The 27229-nt window shown below is 45.4% G+C and overlaps 1 protein-coding gene across 5 annotated transcripts; it reads left to right on the plus strand.

Moving 5' to 3' along the window:
* The first annotated feature begins 904 nt into the window (after positions 1-904).
* Positions 905-25883, plus strand: LOC147143467 (uncharacterized). Of its 5 annotated transcripts, none has more exons than XM_086037684.1 (14): positions 905-1170; positions 7896-8689; positions 10370-14111; positions 16424-16739; positions 16915-17091; positions 17899-17993; positions 18077-18150; positions 20122-20167; positions 20250-20290; positions 20367-20437; positions 20529-20704; positions 23643-23737; positions 23844-24006; positions 25626-25883. In XM_086037684.1, the coding sequence occupies exons 2-13, from the start codon at positions 8078-8080 to the stop codon at positions 23982-23984; spliced, it is 5586 nt and encodes a 1861-aa protein (XP_085893810.1). In that variant the 5' UTR covers positions 905-1170; positions 7896-8077; the 3' UTR covers positions 23985-24006; positions 25626-25883. The 5 variants fall into 5 exon arrangements, 3 of the variants coding, with proteins under 3 accessions (XP_085893810.1, XP_085893813.1, XP_085893811.1); XM_086037685.1 differs by lacking the exon at positions 905-1170 and adding an exon at positions 7272-7604; XR_015087814.1 differs by lacking the exon at positions 25626-25883 and having other exon boundaries at positions 20529-20717; positions 23844-23896.
* Positions 25884-27229: the final 1346 nt, after the last annotated feature.

Genomic DNA, 27229 nt, shown 5'->3' on the forward strand with positions numbered 1-27229 from the left:
CATGACTGGAAAATTGCTCACTTATTTTCCAAGTTTTGCAGGCAGTGTGGGAACCCCGAGAATGTATAGAAACAGATCAATCTTTTGTAATTAATGTTTTTTGTTCTGTTTTCAGGTTGTGCCATGCCGTTCACGCCCAAAGACAAATCATTTTGTGTTGTGGAATATGGTCACACACGGTCACCCAAGACTGCAGCGAGCCTTCAAGTAAAATTTCGAAAAATTTCACTACCTGGCAAACAAATTTGGATTTATAAAATTGGTCACAGAATAAACCTATGATGTTCAACACATAAACTGTTCAATTTTACTGAGCTGGACTTCGTAGTTTTTAAGATAACTGCTTTAAAAATGATGTAGATTTTTGGGGGACACTCATGCACATTTATTTTTTTTATTTTTTTTACTTTACATGGGTTGATTATAATGACATTAATTCAAATAAAAAACAAACAAATATTAGATGAATAAAAATGTATTAATACATTTCACATCTACAGGTATTTATTTGGATTACAGTATTTACATATTTTACCTACATATGTTTATTTTTTAAAATATTTATAACCTGACCAATCTGTCAATTTTAAAAATCCAGTGTACTAAAAGGTTTGCCAACCACTGATCTGACGTTTAATAACACTCTTTTCCTCCTTGACGTCTCTTATGAAGGGCAATGCTGCCGTGTTCACTGATCCCCCAAAGAACAACCCACCGACACATATACAAGGTGGTGATGCGTTCATCGCCCGTGGGACACAACGCGACTCATCCTGACTGGCGGGAAACGACGCAACTTTGTCAGCCCGGGAAGTGACTAAGAACAAAACAAAAAAAGAAAAAAAAAAAAGACTATCAGAGCTAAGAGCAACCAGCGCGCCCCCTAACGGCGAACTGAGAACTGCCTACTGTATGATTATGAAAACACTCCCGCCAATGTACTAAAGCCCGCTCCGTGGGAGCTGTGTTTTTATAACCTTTTTACTCGTCTGATCCACGCCACGTCATTCACGCGCGGGGAGCAGTCAGTCGTCATACGGGTGGGCGGAGGTGTCGGTACTGCACGGTCCGACGGAGGCGGGAAAGGATCCGGACAGCAACACCTTCACCTCCCGCGTCTTAAACGCAGTTTGCTCCGGGACGCGCTCGGTGCTTTTTCGGGGTTGTTAGGTAAGTAGCCTGCGTAGCTTTTTATTCCGGATTGTTACGGCTACGCTGCGTGGGCCTGTTAGCGCCACGCAGCATTGCTAGTGTGCACTTTGCGCTAATTTTATCCCTTGTTGCCGAGTATGTCCTGCGTGTGCACGCTGCTGTCTTTTCCCGCCAGTAAGAGGAGGGGAGAAAAACAACAAGGTGGCGCATTTAAGCTCTCACTTCCGTGTGTGTGTTGGCATTAAAACTACACGTGTGTGTGTGTGTGTGTTGTTGTTAAGTACCAGTCAGGCGTGATGTGTTGTGATTTTTGTGCGTGGACGCTCTTGACACTGACAGGATAGTGCGGCAACACCCCCGCTGCCCATACTGGAAGTAGCTCCAGTGGAAATGTCAGCAAGCCTACGCAGCTGCCATCTGGGTACACAATGTACGCTTGACACACTTACAAGGACACACCATTGTGCGTGTAACACTCAGACTACAAGTAGAGGATGCTACCTTCGTTCATAGAGTGACGCTGTGGTATTGGGGTTTCGAAACTGAGGCTCGGGAACCAAAACAGGTCCTAGATCAGTTTTTAGTAAGAGTGCATCAATATCGAGACGAGTACAATACTGAATGTGTGCACTTTAACTGTAGCCTACTCAGAAAAATGTTTTGATACTACAACACTGATACCACTTTATCAGCCGGACAATCAGTGGTGCCTTGAGATATGAGTTATATGAGATATGATATGAGCCAACTTAAAAGAGTTTTTCAAGAATTTTTTTTTTTTTTTTGCTTTGACTTAAGATACTCAAGTAGCCCAACTTGACTTAACTCGCTTCACAACAGGTAGCTAGTAGGCAGATAGTGAACAATTCCAAAAAGAAGCTTCAAGCTGTTTAATGACATTTACAATTGAAGTTCACTGTCAAACTAAACATAAAACAAAGTGAATTGCACTTTGTGTATCTCACCGAACCATACAACTTCCATAAGTCTTCTATCTTAAAGCTAATGCACATTGCAAAATGTCATAGAAGTGCTAATATCATCAAATATCATCTACGCATTGGTATTATAACTCTTTAAGCAATGGATGTATGAACACAAGCATTAGACAGAGAATATAAAAATAATCACAAGAATATACTCTGTTCTCTTTGAAAAATTACTAATATTACTGGAGCTTACTGAGTCACTTACAATTGCGCTGCATGGTTCAGTGGGTACCACCCCTGAATTTGGACACCAGGGCCTGGGGGATCAAATTGGTTGGTCAAGACCCTTGACGCCATTTGGCGTTTCCCGGCCGCTGTCCGGGGTGGGTTGCTTCAGGAGGGGATCCAGTGTTAAAAACTGTGCTAAACATATGCGAGTAACTTGGTGTGGTGACCCCAGACTAAAAGGGACTGAACTCAAAGTCAAACAAGAACACTGAGTCACTTCCAGTAGTGGTGAAAACTCTTCCTGTCTGCATGTCTATATTATACTGCCCCTCTGTGGCTAAGTCGCATACACAAGAAAGAGTCGCAATGACTTACTCATGATGCACAAACTGCTGAATTGTTTACGTTCTATTTAGTTATTGCTTTACTTCACGCTTTTGTCAAGTACACTATTACTGAGTGCTCAGTTTACAAAAAACACAATACAACATTTTGTTGGGTCTTTTGGGAAGGCCGGAACTGACTAATAGCATTTCCATTCATTTTAATATGGAAAGATGATTTGAGATACAAATGTTTTGATTTACGACTGTGGTCATGGAACAAATTTAACTCGTATTTCAAGGCACCACTTTACATTCCGGGTAGGTGGCTTAAAAGCCTTCCTTGCCAGCCGTGTGGAGATATCTTTATAAGGCAGACACGAATGACAACAGTTTGTTAGCCGACTGCAAATTTTGCTCTGCTAAATGGATAATGAACTCCGCATGGGTGGCGATGGAGGCGGGCCCCCAGTGTTCAGACTGAGACGCAACATAACTGAAATGTCTTGTACAGCCTACATGTAAGTGAAACATGTGGCAAGACTGTTAGGAAAACATGCAGCTCAATGTTAAACTGTCAATAATGACAACATGTTCATATATAAATCTGTAAATGTCAACACAGACGTAAACAACAATATAAAATACAAAAAAAAAAAGATGATATAGTTTTAGCTGGCCACGTTGTGAGACTGACGACTGTCAGCAATTATTATGCTTATTCAAAGATGGACATGCATCAAATTGAGCATATTTAGATCATATTTAATGTCTATTCCCTTTTAATGTAGCACATTCGGACCATGTTTAATGTCTGTACAGCTCTAATGTAGCATATTGTATTTTAGACTGTATTCAATTTTCTATGGTTTCCCAGTTGTTTAGATTTACAGCTGGTGTTTTTAAATGAATGTGTTGTAGGAGCAGACATGGGCAATTATACGTCATCACTCAATGTATTTCAATGACGCCAAGTGTCTATTGACAATGTATACCCGATCGGTGAAATTATACGCCTTGGCAGATAATATGAAGATATCCGATTCAATGCAGTTTTTTTTTTCTAGCCATGATGCATAAACCCAGCCACATTAGAGCAAAAAAATTGGAATTGTGTCCATGAAGTGGAAATCCGGCCTAAGTTACATTGGGGGTCAATAAAAGAGCTCTATGGGGGGTTACTTGAATGTAGATTTGTGGCACCATTGACCTTTTGGCTCTGACAAAAGTGCATTTGAGTCTAATAACAAACAACATGGGGTATATTAATTTAGCTATAGTGACTTGTCACTGGGTTGGTACGGTAAAGGTTCCACTTTTGTACACTTGACTTTTACAACTATGGGAACCTACCTGCCTCTTTTGGATTGTGGTGGAAGTGCAAACTGTGACCATCTGAAGGACAGAGAGCCTCAGTTTTACAATGGATTTCCGTTCTTATGGCAATAACGTAACCCTAATTTGCACGTGAGTTATAATCACGGTAAACATTTGTATGAAGAACACTTCTAGGCTGTAAAGATTGAACGACCAAATGAAAAGTAGTGAGTAGGTTGCTAATTTACAGAAGAGGATTAGGGCCAGTGGGGGGGGGGGGGGGAATAGGTTGGCAAGATTCTCACTGTTATCTCAGAATTCAGACTTTAAAGTCAGAATAATACTGAACGCCAAGTCAGACTTTAAAGTCAGAATTGTTCTTTAAAGTGAACAATTTTACTGACTTTAAAGTCAGAATTCTGAGAATAAAGTCAGAATTCTCACTTTTCAGAATTCCCACTTTATTCTGACTTTAAAGAACCTAGCTCTGCTCACTTCCACATTTCCTCATTCTCATATAAATCAGCCACGGAGAGGTTAATCCTTTTGATATGTTGAAGTGGGCATTAGTAGGGATGTCCACATAAATTTTGGTGCCAATTGATTGCCGTTTTTGGACATAATAAGCAATGAAAGTACAATGATTTCCAATAGACAGTTTGGAATCGGTTACTGCCGTGGCTCGGGCCGAACAGGGATAGAACGCTAGGGGGCGCGGCCATTTCCCTCATTAACAAGGGGCGTTATTCATGCAGTCACTTATTTCCTAATTTCTCCCAAAATTATTGATAAAATAGAAAATGACAACTCTTTTCATTTTCCTGATCAAAAAATATATAAAATGATCTTGTTAGTGAAAACATGGCCATGCCGGCCCCACCGTCCCTTTAAGCCGCTTTGTAAACTACTTCATGAACTTCAGAATGTTGTATGTCAGCACAGTCGTAAAATGAGGACCCCCTGTACTTGGATGTTTTACTCTTAGGGGTAAAATGGCTTTCACTGCGGTGATAATGGTACTCTCAAAGGTTCTGCTTTTTTAACCCCTGAAACTCGACCCCGGATTCGGGTACTTGGGCTATAATAAACTATATGGGGGTCACGGGTGTGACCCTTGAAGTTTAAAATGGACTTTTGTTTATCGACTATGGGGAAAAATTAACTCTTGATTGTAGAGGTCCAAAAATGAATCAATTAAGCGACAACTAATCGATCGTCAAATTAGTCAACAGCTATTTTGTTAATTGAGTAATCACGTGGCCATTGTTTAATTTAAAATTGTCCATATCTTCCTCTATAATGTATTGTATTGTATTGCATAATTGGTTCATAAACAGTAATCGAGGTAAACATGGTTTTGCTTTACACTTTAATGCGAAAATAAAATTGTATTTGATTAATCAGTAGACAAATCAATAGAATAATCGATTCAATGAAAATTTCCCCACTGTGGGATCAATAAAGGCATTCTTATCTTATCTTATCTTATCTAAAAATACCATCATGTAGACCTCTTAGACGTAATAATTTATTGTAAATTATTACGTGGACTCCCAAGCTATGGCACGCGGAACCCGGGAGCCAGTTTAAAACACACGTTTTTCTTCCTCCATAGACACTTTGACAAATTCCAAAGGAATCGAAAAATTAGCGGTATGTAAATGTATTCTTGTTGTCTCCCTCTTTCTGATTTTCCTGATCAACTTGCATGCGTCGGTGAGGCGCCCGAGGCTTTTTAACATTGCATCCATTCCTGACATCCAGCTGAGCTCCCGCGCCGGTGCTGTTGTCAGGCAGATGCTTGCAGTTATTGATGATGATAACGCCGCCGCCGCCATTGGATGCCGGAAAGACGGCGGGGGCCATTATCATGATTTAATCGTCGCCTCAGCGCTGCTGAGGAGCGCAAGCTCACTCTGTGTGTCAGGTCCACCCATCATTCTGTCACGGGAAATAGCTGCTGGTTCAATGTTGGGATAATTTAGAGTTATATTTGGGCGGAATAGTCCGGAGAGTATAAAGGACTGTTAATACGCATTCAGAATGGACTTCTCTTAAGTTGAAGGACCTGCAAAGCTTACGTATTAGAGTGGAAAATGTGCAGTATGCTGTGCGCTTTATGCTATTTCCAAATAGCACCTACAGTGAACGCCTGTTTATTGCTTGGTCTTATAGGAAAGTAGCAATTGGTGTCAGGGAAGTATGTTAAAGTGATGCATCTCTACTGTTCCAAGATCTTTGCATGTCAGGGTGGAGTTAAGTTTGGCCTGGGTTATTAGGAGAGTCCGCCACATGTGTATATGTATCTTTGTGACGCACATGATGATTCACCGATGTGTCAGACAGCCGCAGTGTAGCGCCAACTACTGGCCAGGAAGACTTTTTTTCCCTTCAAGTATCATTGGTTGATATGGGCATCCTTCACAAGTACCCTCTACCTTGAAATAAGGCCAGTATCGGCCAGATACAGATACCTGGTATCGGTACTTGCCCATCGCTAGTTTTTATGGTTTTCACTCTTAATATAGGTAATTATGAACATTTCAAAGGGGCTGCTGTCAGTTACTTAGTTTTTTATTTTTTGGGGGGGCAATCGCGGCAGGGCTCGGTCCCTAATCCCTGCAAATAACGTACTTTCTTATGATTTATGAGAAGGTCATTAATGAAGATGTTAAACAGCGTACTTTATTCAAATTTCACAGCAGGGCTTGGCGGTGGAAATACTTTCCAACGGTCTTACGTAACGTCTCTTACTGGAACTGATGTTGATTTGAGCTCCTCTGTCTGATTTGAGCAAATGGTTTTTAGGCATGTGTGTGTGTGTGTGTGTGTGTGCGCGCAGGTGGTGGTGGGGTTTCTAAATGAAAACATTATCTAGAATGCTCCCGAGGCGCTTGAGTGGATGTCATAAGAGGCGCAAGAATGCTTCGCAAGGTGTGTTTTTTTTTTTTATTGTGAAATGAATGCCTCGCTTGATGCGAGCGCGAACGTTGTGAAGGACGGTCGAAGGCTGCATCCATTTGCTGTGCCGGGGTCCAAATTTGGGCTGAACCAAGAGCGAGTTTGTTTTGGTGGGGAGAATGTTGTTTTAGGGCGTGTTACTAGCGGTAATGTCACATTAGACGTCCATTTACAATGGGGTCAATGAAAAGCTTACTTGACTCAGAGGAAGCAATGGGAGGAGAAGGAATTTGCGCTCCTTTCCAAAAATAAGTTTCCCCCCTTTTCCCGACGTGGTGTTACCATGACTGAGAGGGAAGGGGGGGGGGGCGAAGGGGGGTTGACGAGTACCGTGAATGGAGGGATTTAAGGTAGAAAAGGAGAAAAAGAATGAAGTATAGGAGGAAATATGGTTGTGATTAACAGGAATATAGCGTTTGAGTTGACCACTCAACTGTGTGGTCTACTCAGAGCGAGAGAGCGAGCGAGAGAGTGAGAAAGAGAGAGGGGAGGGGGCTAATAGAGAATGCATGCGAAAGCTTACTGCCAAAAATGAGACGGGGAGTTTTTCAGAGAGAAAAGAAAGTACAGCCCAGCGCCAGGAAGGGAAGAAGGAGTAGCTGAGAACAGAAGGCGCAAAGATGGCGGCAGCTTGGGTTAGAACCCGCGAGGTGTCTGATATCGAGGGGCTTAGAAGTGAAAGTTTTTCGCAGCCGTAAGTTCACCGTTCACTGTTTTTCAAATACGTGACTAAGTCTCGCTTCCAGTCAGTTGAGCGCAGGCATTCTGGGAATCGGGCCGTGTTGATTAGCCCCCCGGGTCTTCTGTGTGATGAGATCATCTCTGTGGACACACACTGTAGCGCCTCTCCGCAGCTGCCCGCTCGGAAGGGGACTTTCCTCCCCGTTCTTGTGCCGCTGCCGCCGCCGCTGCTGCTGCTCAGCATCTGTGCTCACTGAAGTGACTAATCACTGGATTCTATTTTCCTTTCTCGCTGTCTTAACAGGCGTTTTGTCAGCTCGAGCCCAAAGGACAAGATCTGCCTTTGCCGGATGAACAAGCTCAACTAAGTGGGTTTTTTTTTTTTTTTTTTCTTCCTTCAAACCCTCACCTCCACCTGCAGGAAAACGCCTTCAGTGGTATACTGGGAACTATTCAGCCCTCTTGCCCTTCCCCCTGACTTCTCTGATGGATCAGAGAATGAAGGGGGGCACCCCTCTTATGACAGACTCCACACTGGATGCCTCCCCTGTACCTGAGGACTTTGAGCAGGACCAGGAGAAAAGAAAGCGCGTGGAGACGGAGGATTCGGACGTGGGGAAAAAGGAGGACAGACGAGGGAAAAAGAGGGAAGGGGACAAGGGGGCGGTGCTGGAGTTGCTCATTGAGGGGCGCTGTGGGGCCACGGGGCAGCAGCAGCTTCAGTTATGTGGCAGAGAGACCGGCTGCCCTGACGGGAACGTGCGACTCCGCATCGGAGTGCAAGCCAAGCGCACCAAGAAGCCGCCCAAGATCTTGGAGAGTTACGTCTGCAAGCCCACCATCAGAACCTATCAGAGGCAGCAGGGTCGAGGGGCTGCGTCGGCCGCCAGGATCGCAACCGATCCGGACGACGCCGGCAGGGAGAACCGCTCGGGTTCGGATGGCGTCCAGACCGCATGCAAACAAACGGCATCTGCCGCTTCGCCGTCATTATCAACGCCGTCAACGGCAGCGGCAGCGGCAGCACAGCCTTTAACACCAGCAAATGTTCATCTTTCCACCGTCGACTCAGCCATCGCCAAGCCAGGGACCAAACAGGTGAGTTAAACCTGCTTTCATGTCGTAAACAAACTGCAAACAAAATCTTCATCGTTTACGATGTGCTGACCTTATCTGCAAACTGTTGCTTATTGACACCGCCAGCATTCACGGGAGACATTCATTCATGTGTGTCCTCCGGGCTGTTAAAAATGCGCCATATGAGCAGGGACAATAAAAGTGTTGTCGCCCGAGCAAAACAATGAGCTGTAACTCACTATTAAAGCTCAGTAAAGCTGATGGGAGCCGCAGAGACGGGTGATAATTCTCCGCCGGTTCGTCTCGGCGACGTGCATACACACACAAGCCTGTCAGCTGCTGGCATTCAAACTCCGATTGTGTATGAATGCTGGGAGACAGGCAGCAAAACTACTCCCTCCTGTTTTTATTGCAAGTGTAACATAGTGCCATTTCTCAACTCATTTGAAAGAAAAAAAGAAAAAAATGTGCGGCTTGTTTAGAAGAGTTACATTTTTTGGGGGGACCGGGGTTGAGGACGGACGATCCCGTAATCAATATCGTCTTTTTTTTTTTTTCTTCCAATCCTCTCGATTAAAGCCAACGCATCGAAATGGAGCGCGCTACTTTGCTGTTCAGTCGCACAATGTTGCAGTCTAAACAACATGACGTCAGAGAAGGCCTACTGTACATTCACGTCACGATAGATTAAGGTGCGTTCCGTCCTGTGTACAAATTCGGGTTCCGTCACTGCCACCGGAACGGAACCCTGGCCATGGTACACAGAAGCCTCCCTCTTCGCATTATATTTCAGCTCAGTGAGAGCATCCGTATTTTCTGAGGGAAGAGCAGTTTGTCCTTGTAAGGATAAGCGGTACATCAAACGGATGGACGGATACATTGCTAGCTGAAGCAAGTTCCAAAAGTGTTTCTCGTAGATTATTAATGGCACTTATGCACAGTAGATGTGCATTGTTTTTTTTCGGGTTGCTAACCACCAGGCGTGCTCACATCACTTAAGCCGTGTGGTGTGCCACCATAAGGTCAAATGAGCAATTGTCTCAATACTTATAAGCAAGCAGCACATTTAACTAAACGGGACCTATAAATAGGACGGCGGCACAGCAACCACTTGGCCATTACAGGCATTGGTCCATCAGTCCTTCTGACGATGGCCTGAGGGGAAGCTTATTGCTTTAGCTGCACAAACGCCACTCAAGCTGCCGCCTACCAAAATTAAAGGACAAGTACAAAATGTCAGGCCTCCTCATCTGTATTAGTGGCAATTTATAGCGACCAATAGCGCCGCTCTCTCTCGCTGCCCGACACTCTATATCGGTCCCTCTCTTCTATTTTTACATCCCCTCGTTCCTCTACCTGCTCTCATTTATCTTTCACTCCCTTTCTGTCCCCCATACCACCCTCTTCCTCTGTCTCTCGTGTTGTGTCTCTCCTTTCTGTGTCACCCCCCCCCCCCCCCCCCCCCCCCGCCGTTCCCATTTCGTCACCTCGCTCCCTGTGCCCTCCTTTCTCTGCCTGATTGAGTCACTTTGTCCTCAGTCTGGACTTTAATGGGCGGACAAAAACAAAAGCATTTCTGTCATTGTCTTCCCCGCCACTGTTGACAGTTAAACTGTTGTCAACAGCAGACGTATTGGATCTGCCTATCCTAGCAGCGGATGACAGAGATTGCATATATTTTATATTGCGTATACTTCCCAGGTTTCTCTCAAACTGGCGGGTAACACAGAGGTGACCGCTGCTGGTTCGTCGGAGAGAGGGAAGAAAGAAAAGACTCCAGGCATCCATGAGCAGCCGCTCCCCGCAGTGCTCAAACCGTGCTCGTCCACCTCCAACCAGGAAGCTTCGGCTACCCTCACCACCCCGTGCACCGAAACACTCCCCGGAAGGGAAATCATCAAGAAACACAATGGCGCGGTGCAGACCAAGAAAGGACTTCCGAACGGGAGATGTTCCGAAGACAAACTTAGAGATGCACTACCAATCAAAACTTCAAAACACAGCAGCCACGCTTCTTCTGTGGACGCCACACCTCCGGGTTCTTCGAAAACAGAGATTTGCTTGGCGCAAAAGAATAACTCGCCCTCGGTTACCGATAAGTCAAAATCCTCCCCCGCACTGGATTTGTCTCCTGCGCAGTCACAAGTTCAGGAAGCTTCACTAAAGCGCTCAAATGACAAAAAGAGAGATAAAGAGCGCCGGGTAAAGAAAGACAAACGGAAAGAAAGAAAGCCAAAGGGAGATGGACTGGAAGCAGAGAGAGTAAAGAGTGATAATAGAAAGGAGGAAATCAAGAAGAAGAAAAAAGACAAAGGAAAGGATGGCAAGTCGCGACAGGGTAAAGACCATAAAAGCGGCGATGAACTGAAGACCGGCGAAAAGGCCGAGAAAAGCAAGATAAGCCCAGAGAAAAACAGAAAAGAGGACACGTGCTCGGGCAGCATGAGTAAATTTGATAACCCATATAAAGTTGCAGACCAAGGGAGATCTGATGAGGGGAGCATGAGAGATCGGATCAAACAGGCTGAGCTACAAGCAACGACTGCTGACGGCAGTCCAGAGTCAAACGAGAATGACATCGTCAGGCATTCAACGGTGCCGCCGAGGCATCCGGCGTCATCTTCTGCCCCGCCCCCTCTGTCTCCACCGTCTTCCTGCCCAGAGCAGGACAGCAGACCACTGAAGAAACGCAAAGCCCGACGGCCCAGCTGGACCAAGCTGGTGCACCGGGCTCAGAGGGTGGAAAACCATGAAGCGGATTCTCAACACAGTTCCTCTCAAAAGTTGTCCACTCACTCGACGCCCTCTTGCTCGCCAACCTCCTCCGCAGCAAAACCAGCATCCCCCAAACAGAACCCCACCATATCTGATGCGAAACAGCCTGCTTCCAAAAGCCCCGCCACCCCGGCCCGAAAACGGGGCCGACCCAAATCCCACACTATGACCTTTAACGAACCTCCTCTAAGACTTTCCCCGGAGGAGGTCGCCTTTCTGGAGTGCGATGACGTTCACAAAAGCCCCGTGCTGGACTCCAGCCCAAAGAAGCGCGGCCGTCCTCGCAAACAACGCCCCGATAAAACAGACGTCGCAGATAAGAACGGAGATGCTCCTCCTCCTCCTCCTCCTCCTCCTCCCGAGAAGGGAAACAGGCAGCTAAAAATCAGGAGGCTGATTAATGAGATGAAGAAAAGGAAGAAGAAGCGACTTCACAAGGTAATGACGCCCGGCGACGCATTCAAGGAGAGCAACGGCGTGAAAGGCCGTTTGGCCAATCCTCCGAAAACATACAAGCCGGTTGACCCTCCGACAGTGGCCACGCTCTGCGACTTGTCCTCCTCCTTTGGGACCAAGCTGGGCCCTCAGATCAACGTGAGCAAGAGAGGAACCATCTACATGGGCAAGAGGAGAGGGCGCAAGCCCAAATCCCAAACGGCTCGTCTGAATCCCCACAGCCGCGCTCAGTCGTCTTTGTTTAGCCAGCCCACCGAAACGTCTCTCTTCATGTCCAACCAGTCTCAGCCTCCTGCCGCCCACCCGTTTCCCTCCCCGTCCCTCACGCACTCCAGCGGGGCCCAGAGCCCTTACAGCGAAGGAAGCGTCACGGAACCAACATCCACTCTACTTTTCCCTCCCCCGTTTTCCCTCCCCTCCCCGTCGTCCTCCTGCACTTCACCCCGCCCCCCGTCCTGCTCCTCGCTCTCCCCCTTCGTGAAGAAAAGTTGTCCATGCCAGGGCCGGCAGCACTTCCCGTTTCACCAGTCGTCGTGTAAGCTCTCTCCTCCAGGCGCTCCGCTCCATCCCGCGCCCGGCTCCCCCGGCCACCTCAAAGACGCCACTCCGTCGCCCAGGAGCGAATCGCACAGCGAAGAGACATTGCCCAGTGACAGCGGGATCGGAACGGATAACAACAGTGTCTGCGAGCGAGCGGAAATGAGGGCCGCCAGAGGCATTCTCAGGTTGGGTCAAGGGTCGGGAGGCGTTCTCGGCGGCCCCAAACTCTCCTCTCTTGCCGACCCTCTTATGACCAGACACAAGAATCTGATCAGCAACTCAACTTCCATGGAGCGGCACCGACATAGGCACAGGCGGCGGGATTACAGTTGCCCCTCTTCCTGTAATTGCCTGTGTCCCTGCCCTGGACATAACAAGTGCACTCATTCAGATTACTTCCCTTGCATTGGCCACAACGTGCTGAAGAGACCGAAAAACAAACACAAAAAGAAACACCAGCAGCTACTCATGCAGGATCCAGAGTTTCTTTCGGAACTGGAAGAGCTCATCGGTCAATTCAGTCAAGTCCACATCGGTCGGCGAGGCTGGGCCAGGTCGGAGCTGGGCCAGGCTTTTGACGGCGGCAGGCGCCATCACCCCTCGCATTCTCACCGCTCCAACATCTTCAGGATCAATCTGAACGGCTTCTATTCTCCTCACCCTTCGTCTTATGCTGCTAACCCCTCCTTCTCCCCTCAGTCTTTCTACCCCTGCCAGACGTTGCATTGCAACAGAAAGCCGGAACGCAGGCAGTGCGGCTGCCCGACCAAGTTCCAGGAGCCCGTCGACAACATGGGCTTCTACAGCAGCTACCCACCGGCCACGACACTTTACCACCATCTTCCCGGCTCGTACCCACTTCCCTCTCCTCACCAGTACGCCTCGCAACAGCCCCACCACGCCCACATCCTCCTCAACCCGGCCAGGTTCCATAGGCGGAGGAGCAGGCTGCTGAGGGAGGGCGCTCTCGGAGGGGAGATTGAAGGCAACGCGGGAGGCCTCAATTTAGGGTACACGCCGAGCCTGCCGTGTGATTGCGGGAACAAGCATAAACACCGGCAGAGGCTCTGCGAACGGAACGCCGAAGAGGAGGCGGAGCTGGAGCATGAGGAACAGGAGGACGTGGTGGCGAGAGAGGCCTTCTCCACGTCAAAGTCGAGGTTCATTTTGGGGCAAGGAGGAGGGCGGAAGGGCGCAAGAGGAATAGGCGGCTTGCTGTCCAAAGAATCGCCTTGGTTACGTGAGAATGCAAATAACTCCTTCTCAGCTGCCACATCATCATCGTTGGCAGAGAGATCAAAACATGCATCGCTCTTCTCCGTGGGGCTGGGCTCCTCTCACTTGTCTTCGTTCGGCGGGGGCTGGGGCGCCCTGGGCCAAAGTTGGTCCAAACTCCGGGGTGCGGGGTTCCCGAACACCAACTGGGGATCCTCTGCTGGACGCGCAGGCCCGATGATCCCCTCCGACCCGGAGGATGACGACAGGGATGACATTCCCCACGCCCACCTGAGCCGGACGCCTCCATCCCCGACGCACACCAACCTGTTCACGTCGGTTGACGTGGCAACGGGGGGGCGGGGCTTGAGGAGCGGGTTGGTCGGTAGGAATCTGGGAAGCGGAGACAGGTCATGGAGGACGGACGAGCCAGCTTGGACAGAGAGGAGAGAAGCAGGTGAGATGCCGCTAAATTCACTAGTACTGTAAACAAGTGTGACCTCGATTAGGAGGACTCTCCTCGGGATGGGCATTTAACTTTGATCAGAAATGTGCCTTTCATTATTTGACTAATTATTCCTCAAATATTGGATGTTCTGACATTTCTTAGTTGTTATTGCATGTAGCTCCAATAAGGGGACGTCTCGAGTAATGACTGAATCAATAGAGCCTCATTTGTAGTATTAGTAGCCGTCCATTCCATTCATCATCTATCAATCCTAGCATTCAAACATTTTCTGAATGATCAATTAATCAATGCTCCTACCTTTTTTATGCCAATCTTTCATCCAGATCCCTCCATAAGAAGAAGACATTACGACCCGATTTAACAGACAGAGAATATACAATTGCATTTTACATTTTAGATTCAAGTCAGCTTTTGACCATATATTTGGAAAACTTTGCTGATAATGCACAAACAGTAGACATTTTTAACGATGTCATCAATGTAAGTATTCGCACCCTAATTTGAATGTGGAAGTCCTTGGAAAAATAGCTGCCATAAAATCAATAAACATTGTGGACAGGAAGTCAAACAAAAACAAACAAACCCCTGCCAAGTAAAACAATCTACCTTGTCGTGTTAAATTAAGAGAACCTTTAGATTTATGAACAACAAGTATGATACAACTATCAAATATTAATTATACATTATGAGCATTTGTGGGTTAAACATAACACAATTGTGGGCTTTCTTTCTCACACCACATCCATGGCATGTAATCTTAAATGTTGCATTTGCTGGCCCTTACCCTAACTCCTGCCACATTATTACAAAAAGTAATTGCTATTAATAGGAAACCTAGGAAATGATCCAAAAATATCCCATAACAACCAACCATATGAATGATAGACAGGCCTTTGAGTTCGATTATTTTTATTTGCTGTTTTATTTGATTGTAATTTCGCTCCTGCGTAGGATAACGGCAAAAAAAGCGATGTTTCTTTCTTTTTAATCCTTTTTTTTAGGCAAACATTAAAGCCTGAAGACCGATTGAGACGAGATCAGACTTGTCTTTTTATAGGCTCCTTCTGCTGAGCAGCGGATGTGTTTTACACACGCAGAACCGCTCGGCAACCGCTTTCTGTTGGAATTTCTCCCCCCCCAAAGTGTTATGGCATAAGAGCAGTGTCTTGATCAGAACCAGCCAGAAAATCTTCCTCGGGCTGTCGCGAAACCGCACGATGTTTGAGCCCAAGGCTACCCAGAGAGCACAGTCATTAGTTAACCACAAGATTGGCTATTTAAGGACGGGCCGCCGGCCGACGGGTGCCTATTTGACTTGGAGGGATTCAATAAGCAAAGAGTGGTCGGGTCTTGTCGGAGGCTGTGGAAAAATGGCAAGAAAGAGGAAAGATGAGCTCAGCGGTGATTGATGAAGGATTAGCGGGTCAGTGCGAGGTTGCTTGGACGGAACGTGTGAGTGGAACATGTTTAGGAAAGAACATGGATGTCAAAACTAAGCGCATGTGTGTTTGGAGAGACAGCACGCACACACGCGGTCTGTTCAGGCCGTTGGGAATATGTTGCACATTAGACAACTGTGCAAAACAATGCGTGCACATGTACGGTACGCGGTGGTCTTAGCAGTAGCGCTTTGAGATGCGCGTTCAATTGGTTCCGTGACAACGCACGTAACTCAAAACACATCTCAAATCAGCTTTTCCTGTTAAAATGAAAGGAAATGCAATTAATCTGTTCCAGCCTCCCCCAACTAAACCCAAAAAAAAATGGCATGTATTTTTAAGAACAATATTTTACTTTAAAAAAAAAAACATACAATAAAGACTCTTGTTCATTCCATTTCAAATCTGTTGTGGTGGTGTTTAGAGCTTTAGAGTTTGTGTCGATGTTCCAATATTTGTGTTACTGACTGTTTGAATTGAAATTTAATTGCTTTGGAAATAAAAAAAAATAGTCATAAAGTTTTAGCCACATTTTTTGCTTCAATACAATGGACATTGTGCCGCTCCAGATGTTGGCCCTACTACGTGTACACATGAAGAAAAACGTTGGCCAGCCGGGTTTGTGTTTGTGCGCACACATACGGTATATAAATCACTTTCCCAGAAGTCACGTAGGCCGAGGAAATTCTGTGACTCATCTAATCTGCGGCCCATCTGCGTGAGTCAGCCTAGAGTGGTCTCACCTCACACCTCCTGCAGGCCTCATCACTGATCCACATCTGTCTCATTTCCTCCCTGCCACTTATTATACCCCCGCACCCCTTCCCTCCGCCTCTTACTTCTCCATTACACCCACTGCAGCTTTACAAGGTGACCCAAGAAGCCGCGGGCAGCTCAAAGGTGTGCCAAAGACGCACGGCGCTGACGGGAAAAACAAAAGAAGACCTGGACGACCCAGGAAACGCCCTTTGCCCTCCACTTTGCCTCCCCCCGTGTTGTCGCCCGACCTCCTGCGGGCGTGCGGCGGTAATAGCGGCGATGCAGGAGGGAGGAGGGCCCTGTCGGACTGCGACGGGGCGGGCGTTAGCTCGGAGCGGCAGGTGACAGATTCGGCGCCGCGGGCCAAGAGGAAGCGAGGACGGAAGAGAAAACATGATGCTTCTCCCTGTCATCAGAGGTAAACACTCCCCACTCCCAAACACTTTCCTCTCACAATTCAGCCTCTCATTGCCGTGTAACATGCTCCCATATTAACCGGCCACATTTCAGCACTGTGTGCTAAACCAGTGCCTCTTCTTTCTCTTTTTTTTCCTCCCTGTCGCTCTATCTCTCGCTTCATGCTTTCCCTTTAGTGTCGCCGAGGACGAGACGGGGTGCCGCGACACACCCGCCGAATGTTTTGGCCAATCGGCCGTCGAGCAGCCCGCATCCCAACCGGCTGCTGTCCAAAGAGACAAGAGTGAAGACGGTCCTCCCAGGAAGACATTTTTGAGGGCTGGCCTTTACTCTGATGATTACAAAATGACAGAGTAAGTCCGTAGTTTAGCCCGTAGCCCTCGTTTTTATTGTTTCATAGTTTGAGGTGTCACAAAAGCAAAACATATTTATGTCAATGTCACTTTTTTGCTTGATGTGATTCTTTTAACAAAAAAAAAACTCTGCCTCGAAATTATAATAAATCATCTTAAAACCATATTTTTATCCAAGTGCTTGATGGAGTAATCGATATAGGGTAATCGATTCTAGTTTGTGACAGCCCGATGTTTTTTGCTCCTTTTTGGTCAGAAACTGGTCAATAGCTCAATGTAGTTTTCTGCAGTAAATGGAAATTTCGAAATGACAGAAATGTTCAACTTTCACATATCTTTGTTTTGATAACCACAGTTTTAAATAGATTTTTTATCGGCCAGCAGAGTTTTAAAAAAGGCCGATGCCGATATTCGTCAAAAAGCCAAACATCGGTGCCGATAATCGGCCTGGCCGATAATCGGTCCATCTCTAGTCAAAATGCTGTAAAACATCTAGCGAAATGGAAAAATTTGTTTTGAAACCGACTGGCGGCGACCGAGTTAGTCACACAAGTGTAAAAACAAGGTAATTGCAACACAATAAAACACCACCTTTGATAAAAAGCAATGATGTGGTTTTCACATTGAAAGCCACAAATTAATCCTACTCACCAGACAGGTCTTACGTGACGTGATGTCTTGTGGTTCTGTTTTTCCGCCACTTTAGATTGCAGCATTTTTTACAGAGTTTGCTTCAATCCCAAATTGTACAAACCCTTTCAAGCTTCCACAATGCATTCAATGGATTTATTGAACTTTTCTTTTCAGTCCTCCTTCCCAGTCGCAACCCTTGCCCAGAGGGAGCGCCGAGTACGAACCAGGCGAGCGGGATTACAGCCTTTTACCAGCGCCCATCCATGTTGGTGAGTCGAGTCGAGAGTGGAGGAGAAGATTCACCCGTCTCAACTCGACCGTTCATCCAAACTCTCATGCTTGTATCTGACAGGGAAGTACTTGAGGATGAAGAGGATTCATTTCCAGTTGCCCTATGAGGTCATGTGGCTTTGGCAGCACAACCAGGTAAAACGCAGCTCCAGCACACACACGTGAGGACATTTAAATCCTGGGCTTGGCGCAGTGTTTCATTGGGTCCCTGGCGGCGGCCATGACTTTTCGAAATGTTAACACTTGCTGGAACCAAAATATCGAGATCAGTTCGGATCAGATCGAGTTGATATTCATGTTATGCTGTATTTGATTTATTTATCAGCGGTGTAGTCCCCAATTGATTTTCTGTCTTTGGACATGATTTGCATGGCTTTTCAGGGCAGGAAAGAAGCTCAGCCTTTGCGCGTCATCTCGGAGAGGATTGCAGTTTGTGGTTATTTCTGCTCGACACTGGAATGGCTCATAATAGCCTTGTCATTTCTCATCGGATTCCAACTCGATCCAAAGAACAAAATGTGCAGCTCGTTTGCGACTGGCGAGCTATTATATTCCTTAGGCCTAACACCCGTTGGCACCAAAGCGTAGGACTTCCTTCTGCAAGACTATCAAAGGCAAAATCACTGACACAATTTGAGTGGTATCTGGTGATTAAGTTGCATTTATAGTGGTCGATTAATTTATTGGGAATTTCAGCTCTGTGACAGATTTTTTTTTTTTTTTTCAACATTCACATTGGAGAAGATGGCAGTTTCTGGTCTGTCATTTTTAATGAGGCGGAATGGCGTTGTCATTACGCAATGCATTTAAACTTGATCAAAGAATACATGTGAGAGGCACTTCTCTCTGTGCTAACATTTCAGTTCCGAAGTATATTACAGCCCGTTGGGAACATTTGTATGGTATGGGGATTACCAGGTCGACGGTCCAGATATGCGGTTTCGAGGTTACGAGTGGCACACAACGAAGTGTTTTGCACGCTCGGTTGCCACCATACTTAACCCTTTCAAGCACAGTGGTCACTACAGTGGACAGCTATTTAAAAGTTGCTTTCGCCTGTATTCATTAATCCCCCCAAAAAAATCTTTATATTATAAAGGGAAGTCAACGCAAGCATATTTTTTTCAAGTATATGTTCTATGCAAGCCCTCTAGTTGAAACAAGGCATTCTGATAAATATTGTGTTTGTGGAGTAAGAGTTAATCCACTCGTTTTTAGCCATCTCTCGGGGCGGCCATTTTGTCACTTCTGTCGACTGAAAATGACATCACAACTACTCAGGGCTCAGGTAACAGCCAATCACGGCTGACCTGTCTTCTGAAGCCGAGCCGTGATTGGTCGTTACCTGGGCAGCTGTGATGTCATTTTCAGTCGACAGAAGTGACAAAATGACCGGCCCCTGAGATGGCTAAGAAGGGGTGGATTTTGCTGCTTAAGTCATATTCCACAAACGCAATATTCATCAGAATGCCGCGTTTCAACTAATGGGCCTATTGGGAACATATTCTTGAGAAAAATGCGTTTGGGTTGATTTCCACTTGAAGGTTTTCATTTGCTTGTTTTCCTTATATGGTGGATGAGCACATCTGCCTCATAGTTCTGAGGTTGGGGGTTCTAATTCTAATTCCGACATTCGGGTTTTCTTCCTCGCTCATTCCACTTGGTGCATCGAAGAGTCTAAATTGTCCATGGTGTGACTGTGAATGGTTGTGTGTCTACTATACGGTGCCCTGCAATTGGCTGTCGGTAAATCTAGGGTGTGTTCCGCCTCTCGCCCAAATTAAGATGGGGTAGGCTCTGATTTACCCGTGACCCAAGTGAGGATAAGCCATATAATAAATGGACGGATGGAGTTGTCATCACTATGGCCCAGAAGTGTTTTTCATACAAATATTGACTGTAATTATGACTTTACCGCTGCTTTAGCGTAGATTAGTGGTAGGCTACGGCGCGTTCCCTACATATGTCGAGATTTGGGTCACGCCGGACCAAAACGCTGTCATAATCCAGGGCCGCCCACCCGTTCATGTGATGTCAACGCACTCACCTCAGCTTTCACAATTTCTGAGACAACTTGAATATTGAATCATGTCATCTCCCCATTAGCTTCAGAGGCAACCTGCCTTCCCTCTGAAGAGGAAGCGGCGCTACTGTGAGTATTACAGAACTACATACTTGACGTTTTCAAATGAAGGCACTCAAATGGGATCTCACTGCGAACGTCTCACTCACAGGCCGGCTGAAGGAGAGGACTTTTCCCTCTCAGCACTCAGCGGTGAGAGTCGATGACAAGTTGTTTTCACTGGCGCATAGGACGCCACCTCAGTCCTCACTTGCTTTTCCTCACTCAGGAGGAGAGCTCAGGTGACTTGGCCAGCCTCTTCCCTCACCTCGACATGGAGCCTTTGAGCGGCGACGAGCGGTACGGGAATCAAACAGCGACCCACATTTCAATAAGAGCTATCTGACGCCATGCTGCTCACTCGCGGCTGATGTGTTCCAATGTGGGTCAGGAGCTTCGTGGTGACACATCGCGTGTTCCTGGTGAGGAACTGGGAGCTGGTGAGGGAGCGACAAATCCGACTGAGGACGGAGGGGAGGCGAGAGGGGGACAGCGAGGCGGAGGAGAGGGACTGGAGTGTCGTGTGCGCGGACGGAGCCAGTGGGGACGATAGCTACATCAAGTCAGGTCCATGAAGCAAGTGTGTGTGTTAGTTTTTGTTTCTGTAGGTGTCACACACTCATGCGTACATGCGTCCGCTCTACATTCAGACGTACCGGAACGCTTTGCATACGCAAAACAATGTGAAAACTATTATGTGCCTTTTGTCTATTTCTTAGTGGGGATTCAAATTGCAAGTACTCACTGCTGGGGTTGGAAAATTTGCTAAATTTAGCAACCAAATCGCTACATTGGCGACACTGACCGTGCTTTTGTAAACAAGCTCCTTTTGATTAAATCCATGAATTGCCCAGCCCTAGAATAGAATTAACTAAATAGAAGTAAAATCAAATAAAACTACTCACCCTTTGATGGTTAAGTGGGGAGTTTAAACGGGAAATCAACCCAAACATATTTTTTTCAATAATATGATTTATGCAGGCCCACTTGTTGAAACACGACATTCTGATTATTATTGCATTTGTGGAATATGAGTTAAGCAGTAAAATCCAACCATTTTTAGCCATCTCAGGGGGCGGCCATTTTGTCACTTCAGTCGACTGAAAATGACATCACAGTTGCTCAGGGCTCAGGTAACGACCAACCACGGCTCAGCTGTTTTCTGAAGCTGAGCCACGATTGGTCGTTATCTGAGCCCTGAGCAACTGCGATGTCACAGCTTCAGAAAACAGCTGAGCTGTGATTGGTCGTTCCCTGACCCCTGAGCAACTGTGATGTCATTTTCGGTCGACTGAAGTGACAAAATGGCCGCCCCAGAGATGACTAAAAACGGGTGGATTTTTAACTCTTATTCCACAAATAGAAATATTTATCAGAATGCCTTGTTTCAACAAGTGGGTCTGCATAGAACATATTCTTGAAAAAAATATGTTTGAGTTGACTTCCCCTTTAAAGGCAGTTGACTTGCATCATTCTTTTAAACCGTCATTCAAGTGTGAAAGAAGCTAATCACTGTGTAGTAAAACCATAAAAAAAACCCACTGGGGACATGACTCGATTATGTGCAGAGGGAGACTTACAGTTTGCCTGGGAGGGGATTCTCGTCACTTAAACACGATTTATTGCCACTTTATCTTTTTTTTATTTTTATTTTTTTTTTACTGAGCAGCCACAATAGGGACGCCTACCATTTTCATCACCATTACAGTGTTGCTTATATGGTCGTCATCACAGGTACCCTTCTGTGTTGACACTACAAAAACACATGATGATGGTGACTCTGTATAGTAGCAATCTCACATTTGGACACTTTCCTTTGCTATTAATGAGCAAGTGCATCCAAATTTTAGACTGGCACTATACGTATGTATACGATAGATTTCTAGTGATGTGGGTGTCCTGTGTCTTTCCCTTCAAAAGCATACTTGTGTGCCACTCTCCCAGCCCACCATCCTCATTGCTGGCTCTCTGCATCACGGGCTGCAGTGCCAACTTAAGTGCTTTTCCAACCACAGAATGCTTAAGTGCGCAGAAAACTTTCCCCATCTCTGTCATCCACTCTTTGGTGTCCAAGAAGTAAGCAAGGGAGCGTTCCCCACTTTTGCACCAAAGTCTCCCCGACTGATTGCAATCAAGAGGAAATAACCGCCACCAGCGTAGGTACGCCGCTACAATAGAATGACATCTACAACGACAACTTTTTCGGTTTCAAAAGCGCCGCCTTCAAGTGCCATTTTCCAGAAGTGTGACACTGACGCGGAATGGGGATTGGCAGTTTCCTGACTTCTGAGGTAGTATGACGTCTACAGTACAAGAGGTGGAATACCGAAACGGGTGTGGCATTTGACACGGCCTTTTTTCAGCCGTGTTGTATTGAAAGAAATTGTCAGCTACCTTGGAGACCCTTCCATCGGTTCCCAAATAAGGTTGTTTGTCCCCTGACTACATGCTGGTGTAGTTGTGAGACTATCTGCCTCATAGCTCTGAGGTTTGGGATTGAAAGCTTGGCTCTGAGCATCATTTGTGGAGTTTGCATGTTCTCCCCGTGCTTGTGTTGTTGTTTTTTACAGGTTACTCTCACATTTCCAAACCTTGCATGTATGGTTAATTGAGGACTTGTCTATAGGCGGTGTACAATGCCTGTTGCCCGGAGTCTGCTGGGATAGGCTCCAGCTTCCTTAATGAGGAAGTACTATTGACTGTATATTGAAAATGGATGGATGGATGGACAGCACCGTACCATTTGGGATTCTTGGGCAGGGTGGGACAGTTCTGTCGTGACTCAAAGGGCAATATGAGAAAATATTTACTCACCTAGTGTCCTCTGCCCAATACACCCCATCCTCCAACAATCTGCTCAATCACGTGTCACCAGGTCTTAAACTCTCCTAGAAATCGAAATCATAACATAAGAGACAACAAAAATAAACATTGTTAAAGCGGAAGTCAACCCAAGCATAATTTTTTCAAGAATATGTTCCCAGCAGGCCCACTAGTTGAAACACAGCATTCTGATTAATTTTGTGTTTGTGGAATATAAATTAAGTAGCAAAATGCACTTGTTTTTAGCCATCTCTGGGGACTGAAAATGACATCACAACTGCTTACAACGACCAATCACAGCTGACCTGTTCTCTGAATCTGAGCCGCGATTGGTCGTTGTGAGCAGTTGTGATGTCATTTTCAGTCGACAGAAGACAAAATGGCCGCCCCCACCGATGGATAAAAACGAGTGGATTAACACTTATTCCACAGACGCAATATTTATCAGAATGCCCTGTTTCAACTAGTGAGCTTGCATAAAACATATTCTTGAAAAAAAACTTGTTTGCGTTGACTTCCCCTTTAAAGGAATACCACCCTGAGAACGTCAAACCAAACTGAGTATTATTGTCCAAGGTGTACCTAATGATGTGTCCAGTGAGTGTCCTTCCCATCCCAATTCCTTCTTTCCTGGATCACCCTGACTAAAGTACTGTCCAATTTCTCTCTACGCTCTTTCCAGATGTACCAGTGGGGGTGGTGGAGGTGACGATTTCCAGCAGTGACCCCCACCCGGGCTGTGACGACACCGCTCGCTCGCTCACCTCCAGCCCCCGCGTAAGTGCATGCAAAATGCTGTACTGCTATATGATTAATATGATCAATCTTCCAATTTGTGTCCACGAGTAGTAGATTTTTATCTTGGTGATCTTGTTCATTGCAGCCCACTGAAAGCCAGAACAGAGAAGATGATGAAGAGGAGGAGGAGGAGGAGGAGGCTGAGGAAGATAAAGTGGGAGAAAGCAGCAGAGAGCAGAGGAGAAAGCGGCTGAACGATTTACTTTTGACCCTGCAGCATTCATAAGCTAACACTCACATTGAGGCAAGTGGAGCGTGAGACACAATGGGACTTAGCAGTGTTTATACAAAGCCATTTCAAAACCTTTTTCAAAGTACAAGTACAATTAGACGGTTGCATAAATGTTCCACTAAAACTTTTTTTTTTTTTTTTGAAGCATATTTTGCTTTTCTGACAACATTCAGTCATTTTGGACATAATACACACTCTTCAAATCATTCCATGAGTTTTTTGTGCACTGGCTAAGCCATTCTTAAAGCGGAAGTCAACCCAAAGATATTTTTGCCAACAATATGTTCCCAGCAGGCCCACTAGTTGAAACACGGCATTCTGATTAATTTTGCGTTTGTGGAATATAAATTAAGGAGCAAAATGCACTCGTTTGTAGCCATCTCTGCGGGGGGCCATTTTGTCTTCTGTCGACTGAAAATGACATCACAACTGCTCACAACCACCAATCACGGCTCAGATTCAGAACACAGGTCAGCCGTGATTGGTCGTTGGTAGCAGTTGTGACGTCATTTTTAGTCGACAGGAGACAAAATGGCCGCCCCCAGAGATGGCTAAAAACGAGTGCATTTTGCTGCTTAACTTATATTGCGCAAACGCAAAATTAATCAGAATGCCGTGTTTCACCTAGTGGCCCTGCTGGGAACATATTCTTGAGAAAAATATCTTTGCGTTGACTTCCGCTTTAAACATTTTTTTCATTGATTTGGATGTATGCTTCGGCTCCATGTAATACTGAAAGGCGGAATTCGTCATTTGGGCCAAAGCCGACTATCGGTAATATACAGAACTTTTCAACTGTTCATAGTGTATCATGCCAGTCTCTTCTGCCAATTTTTGTGAAGAAAAAAAAAACCCACCGGTTCTTGCTTAAAGCATGTGCCAAGTCTCTAGTCAAGATCTTGGTTTCTCTCCCTGTGATTGCGTGGGTTTTCTCCACGTACTCCAGCTTCCTCCCACACTCTGAAAACATTGCATGTTAGGTTCATTGAAGATTCTAAATCACCCATAGGTAGGTAAGCACTCAATCCATGAATCTGAAAACAATGCCTTGAATGGTATGAAAATGTCTTTCAAAAAGTCTTAAAAATAGAGATGTTTTGTGAGAGTTTATGATTGTAAATAGTCTCAAATCTCAAAATAAATGAACATTCTTTGAAAAATACTTTACTGAATGACTCTTGTGGTAACATTGCGCAATCACGCAACCAACAAAACAGTGATCTGGTTTTAATTGGGACTCTTAAAAACAGATGCACGACATTTATGTACTGTAGCAATTTTGGACGATATGGGACATTAGGAAGTTTTTATAAAATTAAAGTGTTAAGTTTTACTTGCCCTTTTTGCAAGAACCGAAAACTAGCGAGACTAACCACTATTCTCATCCACAATCATCTTATTTTCGCCCTCTTGGACCTGCGCAAATATATGAACATTGTACTGGCGTATTGGCCGGACATTTTGCTTCTCTATAGGCCTAAAAAAAGTCCTCTGCAAATTGGTTCCTAGAACGTGTTAAACCTCAATCTGGGGTAGTAAAGTCAACTCATCGACTTGTCAACTCATCGGTTCAACTCCTAATACTCACTGCACAAGCACTGATTGATTGGCAGTATCTCTCCTTTGTGTAGGCAGGAGCACTCAAGAGGAAAAGGGACCAGGCACGCCGCAGGACACACGGACAGGTGCTGCATTTGAATCGGAAAACAACAACAGCAACACGCCAGAGTGGAGCGAGGAGAATTTCAAAATGCGAGAGAGACATCACGGCACGCTCTGACAGCCGCTGAACCGAGTGCTCTGAAGGGCATCACACCAAGGATGAAACCATGGCAACACATCTTTTGTCCGAGACGAAAGAGAGGAAAAAAAAAAAAAGAGAGAGCGAGAGAGAGGGAGGGAGGATCAACAGAAACAGACCAGCTGAAATTCATTTGCACTAGTGCCCGAGCACGCTAAAGACGCTAAACAAGTGTGTATACTCCCCTCCAAAAAAAAAAAAACACACTTGGATTGCTCCTACTTGGACACCCTGAAGCAAACTGGGGAAAAGAACAGGGACCCTTGGTGGTTCTTGGACTCTACGGGCTGGGAGCTCTAACTAGGTCACTAATGAAGCTTCCAAAGTCACATTGCACCTTTAGGGAGAAGGAGGAAGCGCGCCATTTTAAAAGCACTTGTTTGGCTTTTCTTCACTTTGCAAGCCAGTGAATAAGAAGACAAGGGAGTGGGGGATTAAGAGGGGGTTCTGGGGAGGGGGTTCATAGTGATTAGAGGAATTTTGGCACCGCTGCAAAAGAATTTCTAATAAGGTTTTAAGAAAGATGTTATTTTTTTGTGTACTAAAGAAATCTATGAACACTAGGAATGTTTATTGTGAACTATTTTCTTCAACTATTGCTTCCTGGGAAGAAGGGAAGGTCAAATGTGTCTTTACGTACTTCAGACTGACTGCCTTTGAGAATGTTTAATTGACAATCAGAATGTCCCAGGGTGTTTAAAACAAAACAAAAACAACAAAAAAAGAGAAAAAGATGGCAAATATGAAATGCTAAGTAGAAGTGCCATGCGGTCTTGTGTCCAAGCAATATCTCCCCTAATAAGACAATATTATGATACATTATAGCGTTTTGTTTTATTAGTTATTTTGGTGTACAGATTGTTCATAGATTGTTCTCACTTTAGGGGCATTTGCTCAGTTCGTACAATACATAACATTTAGTTTTATGTACATAACAAAACTATATGACAAGAGTTAATAATCCAATAGTGTTTTTTTCTTTTATAGCTGACCAATACATGAGACAGGTGTCATTAGACTATGATTGTATACCTTTTTTTTTTTATTTGTATTGTTTTTTTTTAGAAAAGCATGTTTTTATTGGTCTGATTTTTAAGTTCTCGTGGCTTTTTTTTTAAACAAGCCAAGAAAGTGCAATTTCTTTGACTGTTTACATATCCTACATATATATCCCCCGTTTCCTTTTTGTAAAACAGTGCATCGCTGCAAGTTATTAACTTTATAGCAAAGGTACACTTAAGAGTTATCTAGTTTGCATGACTTGTAACCTTTGCCTGCTGCCTCTAACAATGTACAGGACATCTGAAAAACAAAACTCATAGAAAGTAAGATCAGATTTGTTTTCTTTTTGCCGATATATCCAATAATAAAAAGCATTTTATGTCTACCAACTCCAAATCCTCAAACTCTTTTGGTGCATCTGTTTATAAGGGAGGGG

This window comes from Filicampus tigris, chromosome 8, assembly GCF_054856515.1.
Source record: "Filicampus tigris isolate MCC_2025a chromosome 8, RoL_Ftig_1.0, whole genome shotgun sequence".
NCBI lineage: Eukaryota > Metazoa > Chordata > Actinopteri > Syngnathiformes > Syngnathidae > Filicampus > Filicampus tigris.